Source organism: Apis mellifera, linkage group LG1 (assembly GCF_003254395.2).
Source record: "Apis mellifera strain DH4 linkage group LG1, Amel_HAv3.1, whole genome shotgun sequence".
In the NCBI taxonomy this organism is placed as follows: domain Eukaryota; kingdom Metazoa; phylum Arthropoda; class Insecta; order Hymenoptera; family Apidae; genus Apis; species Apis mellifera.
The window spans coordinates 2,510,504-2,516,016 of NC_037638.1; the positions used below are offsets into that span (position 1 = coordinate 2,510,504).

The 5,513-nt window shown below is 24.6% G+C and overlaps 1 protein-coding gene across 4 annotated transcripts; it reads left to right on the forward strand.

Annotated features, from left to right (window-relative positions):
* The first annotated feature begins 170 nt into the window (after positions 1-170).
* LOC412834 (importin-11) lies at positions 171-5,323 on the forward strand. 4 transcript variants are annotated; one of them, XM_006559866.3, is made up of 18 exons: positions 171-343; positions 655-783; positions 987-1,087; positions 1,188-1,301; positions 1,378-1,784; positions 1,866-2,129; positions 2,201-2,356; positions 2,488-2,528; positions 2,642-2,824; positions 2,934-3,045; positions 3,154-3,374; positions 3,440-3,604; positions 3,736-3,928; positions 4,004-4,241; positions 4,309-4,405; positions 4,470-4,747; positions 4,843-4,969; positions 5,047-5,323. In XM_006559866.3, exons 2-18 carry the CDS (start codon positions 661-663, stop codon positions 5,149-5,151), a joined length of 2,925 nt encoding a protein of 974 aa, XP_006559929.1. In that variant the 5' UTR covers positions 171-343; positions 655-660; the 3' UTR covers positions 5,152-5,323. The 4 variants fall into 4 exon arrangements, with proteins under 4 accessions (XP_006559929.1, XP_006559928.1, XP_396286.4 ...); XM_006559865.3 differs by having other exon boundaries at positions 172-450; positions 4,828-4,969; positions 5,047-5,151; XM_396286.7 differs by having other exon boundaries at positions 172-343; positions 4,828-4,969; positions 5,047-5,151.
* Positions 5,324-5,513: the final 190 nt, after the last annotated feature.

Sequence of the window (5,513 nt, forward strand, 5' to 3'; positions counted from 1 at the left end):
TATTTAAAAATTAAATGTGATTTTCTATTTTAGTATAAATAAATAATTTATTAATTGAAATAAATTATAATTTATAAAATAGTAAAAAAAAATAAATTAAGAAAAGAATCATATCTTATGCGTAATAAGGTGGTTCACACTACACAATAACTGTCACCACCGTATATTATAAAAAAAGAAAAGAACAGGAGGGGGGCAGCGTTCTGAAATGCCGACTTGCGGGCGTGTGTGACATTTTGATGTAGAGTGTCTGATGATTTTCGTTATGTATCGATTTAATACATAGATATTTACGATAAATGGAGTTTACCGAAAATAGTTCTACAACCCCCATATAAGATAGGTAATATCTGGATGTGTATGATTAATATTCTCTTGTAGGTTAGGAACTGTTCACCCGGAATAAGGGAAATGATAATTTATTTGACGAAAATAATATAACAATAGAAGGTATTTGATTTCGCGCAATGATCTCTTTTTTAAAATAACTAAATAGAAATAATATTTATGATTTTTTATAATAAAATTAAACATCAGAAAAGAAGATATCATTAGCACATGTTCATTAAGTTCAGTTGATACTTTCAAAGGAAAACAAATAACAGTCAGTAATTTAAATTTAATATAAAAATAAAATATAATAATATTTTGTAGGAAGATATGGATGCTGCAGTGATAGAAATCCTTCAACAAGCGGGTAGTCAAGATCCTAATATTTTAAAACCAGCTGAACAAACTTTAAAACAATGGGAAACTGAAAGGGGATTCTATACTGCATTATATGTAAGTTATAAATAAATATTAATAAAAAATTTTATTGTATTATAAAGTTTTATTTTTACATTTTTATAATAAACTATATTATAAAATATTTATATATTTATTTATTTATATAAAATTAATTTAGGTTATGAAAGATTTTATATTTATAATTAATAAATATATAATAATTTGATATCAAGTAAAATATATAATAATTGTTTCAGAATGTATTTTCTAATCATTCCTTGAGTATCAATATTAGATGGATGGCTATTTTATGTTTTAAAAATGGTGTTGATAGATATTGGAGAAAAAATGCTCCAAAGTAAGTATTCTTTAATGAAATGAAATTATAATACTATGATATTAACATTTTAAAAATATTTAAATATAAATTAACAATAAATTAATATAAATTATTACAGTGGAATTGCAGATGATGAAAAGGAATTTCTTAGACAACGTTTAATAGCAAACTTTGAAGAACCTGTAAATCAAATAGCTGTTCAATTGGCAGCTCTTATTGCCAAAATTGCAAGGTAATTGATATTAAATAATTTGAATAAATATTTATTTTAATATCCAAAGCAAATTAAATGAAGTAATATTGTACAGATATGATTGTCCTAGAGAGTGGCGTTCGTTAATTCCAACATTATTAGATGTTATAAGAGGACAAAATCCTTTGGCCCAACATCGGGCACTGTTAACATTACATCATGTTGTTAAGTCTTTAGCCTCTAAACGTTTAGCTCCAGATAGACGACTCTTCCAAGAATTAACCATTAATGTGTTCAGTTTTATTCTGAATTTATGGAATACATACACAGAATCTTTTCTTATAATGGCATCAAATGGAGCAGATACAAATCAGATACAAGAAGCTTTAGAAAAAGCATTACTTCTATTAAGAATACTTAGAACACTTATTGTAAATGGATTTAATAAGCTTTCAGAATCTCAGGATGCTATGTCATTTTTAGAAATTGTTTTTGAACGTGCAAGAACCTGTCTTGAATGCCGTTAGTATTTTTTTTTTTTATACAAACTATAATATGTAATATTTTTTTCTTTTAATAATTATAATGCAAATATAATTGTAGGGAAAACATTAATATCAAGAGGTATAGAGATGGAAGTATGTGATAAATTCATAATTCATTTGACTAAAGTATTAATAGGAGTATTAGAAATGCATCCGTTTTGCTATGTAGAACTAATACCAACTTCCTTAGAATTTTCTGTTTTTTATTGTTTTACTGAAGCGGGTCAAGCTTTAGCTTTTGAAAGATTTGTTATCCAATGTTTAAATTTAATGAAAGGCATTTTGATATCTTCTTATTACAAACCAGCTAAAGTTCTTGAAGGTACATATAATGTTTATTATTTTTTAAATTTATGAATGTAATTCATTAAACTTAGAAATTTATTGATATAGATACAAAAGATCCATTAACGTTAAGAGCAAATCAGTTGAGACAAGAATTTTTTACACCTGAAACATTAACTGAAATTTGTTCAAGACTTGTAACACATTATTTCCTTCTAACTCCTGCTGAATTGGAATTATGGGATACAGATCCAGAAAATTTTGGTAAATATTTATATACATATATAATGATATGTATATTACATTTATATAATTATATTACAATTGTTCCATATTATATTATATACAATATAATTACATTCTTTTACATTTTTTGATTACATTAAAATTTTCAGTTGTTGATGATGGTGGTGAATCATGGAAATATAGTTTAAGGGTGAATATTTCATATTCTATTATTTATAAATATTTATAAATAATGTACAATTATAAATTTTATTATAATCTAATATTATTATATTTTAATTTATTTTATAATTAATTTTTCAGCCTTGTACCGAATGTTTGTTTGTAGCAATTTTCCATCAGTTTGGAGAAGTACTTGTACCAATTTTAGTTGAATTAATGCAAAGACATCATCAACCAGTTGATCCAAATAATCTTCATGCTATTTTAGTAAAAGATGCAGTATATAATGCAGTCGGTTTAGCTGCATTTGACTTATATGATGAGGTAAAAATAAAATATTATAATGAAATAATTAAATTATCAATCATCGTATCAATTATCATATTTTTATATTTATATATTTTATATACATTTATACATTTATACATTTTAGGTAAATTTTGATCAATGGTTTTCGACAACTTTAAAAGAAGAACTGAAAATTCGAAGTAATAACTATAGAATTATTAGAAGACGAGTATGTTGGCTTATTGGACGATGGACAAGTAATTAAATTTCAATTTTTTAAATAGATAAAATAAATAAATAAAATTTATTACATAATAATTCTTATTCTTATTATGATTGACTTAAATATTATAATAAAATTGCAGCTGTAAAATTAAGTGCAGAATTAAGACCGGAATTATATGAACTTATGGTTGAAGTTTTGAGTCCTGAAGAAGATTTAGGTGTTCGTTTGGCAGCAAGTGATGCTTTAAAACTCGCAATAGATGATTTCCAATTTAATCCAGAAGAATTTTCACCATATTTAGAACCTGCATTTTCTTTATTGTTATCTCTTTTAAAAGAAGTAAAAGAATGTGATACTAAGGTATATAGTTATATAATTTTTAAAATTTTGATTTATAAAAAAAATATATTTTAAATTATTTTTAGATGCATGTGCTATATGTATTATCATTTATGATTGAACGTGCTGGTAGTGAAATAAATCCACATGTTGGAACTCTTAGTTCATATCTACCAGCACTTTGGCAACATTCTGAAGAATATAATATGTTAAGATGCGCTATAATTTCAACACTTGTACATCTGGAAAAGGTATACTCTTCATATATCTATTATTTATATATAAAATTAAATTAATATAAATAATTAAAATAAATAATCATACTTAATTATAATTTTGTTTAAGATTTTAAAAAATGAATAATATTTTGATTATTTATTAGGCTTTAGGTCCTGAAAGTATTGTTATAGAACCTTTGGTAGTAGCTGTTATTGCTTTAAGTTGCGACGTAAACCAAGATTGTCATGTTTATTTGTTAGAAGATGGATTGCGATTATGGTTAGCTTTACTGGAAAACGCACCTGCGCCAACACCAGCTATAATGGAATTGGCTAAAAATTTACCTGCTGTTTTAGGTTAGTGAATAGTTTTAAGTGAATTTATTAATGATTTTCATATATTTGAAAATTTGAAGATTTTTATATTTTTAGAACAATCATTTGAACATTTAAAATTATGTTTGTACATAGTTCAAGCATATGTAATATTAAGTCCTCAAGAATTTTTAAGTCAAAGAGGAGCAGTTATAATTGAAACGCTTAGGTCAATCTTAGGAGATCTGAATCCAGAAGGAGCAGTCATGACAATGACAGTGTTTGAACTATGTTTATGTGCTTCACCTCGACAAGGTGCAGAACTCATTAAACCTGTTTTAATAACTATATTTGAGTGAGTATAAATGTTTATATATATTATAATAAATTAAATATATTAATGTTTATTTTAATTTTAATAGGAATATGTATAGAGAGGAAGAAGTTATGATGACAATGACTATGTATTTATCTATTGTGGCAAGAGTTCTATGGTTTTATAAAGATATTTTTATACAGGTATTAAAATTTTATGCATTGTATATTTATTGATTTAATTATAAATATCTAAATTATTGTTTAGGTAATAAGCGAATTAACCAGAAAAATGGGTAGAAATGAAGCAAGAGAAGATGCTGTATTGGGAGAAATAATACATATATGGGTTAATCGAATGCCATATATTTCTCAGTTAGAAAGACGTAAATTATTAGCTCTTGCACTTTGTTCACTTCTTGGAGCTAATAGTCCTCCTAGTGTTTTTCAACATTTTCCACTAATAATATCTAATATTGTCGGAACTCTTAATGATATTACTAAATTTGACGATGTAAGATGTGAACATATTGGATGTGCTATTGAGTACGTATTCTTTGTAAAATATAAATAACTATAATAAAAAATAATGTATTTATAAAAGTTAGCATTTTCACTTAATCTAGGTCTTTGTCAATTAGTGGACAATCTAGTCCATCTCAATATGAGGATGAAGAGTATGGAAATAAACATGAACAACGGAAAAGAAGACTTGACTTTAGTGATCCTTTATCTAGTATATCTTTGAAAGATACATTACAAAATCAGGTAAAATATTAGTTTTTTATTGTAGAAAATTTATATTTATATTATACATTAAAATTTCTCTTTAATATTTTTTTCAGTTACTTACTTTACGCAGATTAATTGGAGATAACCAATTTAATCAATTGATGTTAACCCTTCATCCAGAAATTGATAAAGAACTTAAACTTTATGTATCTTTATGAAAGAGGAGTAAATCTAATTAAAAAGAAGAAAATAATATTATATTAAACGCGATACGTGTAAAAAAAAGCTTTATGGCGCTCTATTGTAAAACGGCACTATTTTATTGTATTATATTAGCTGTTTCACTGTACTAATAATGTTGATAATAAAAGACCTGTCATTTCAAAATTATTCGCTATTTGTTTATTTATAAACTATATAATGTAATTATTATCTATATTTCATTATATTTATTATTAAAATCATGTTCGATATAAAAATTTAAAAATTTGAAATTTACAATTTAAACAATTTATTTAAAAAATCATTAAATTTTATATTGTATGTAAAATAAATATATAATAATTTTTCCCGCTTTCCG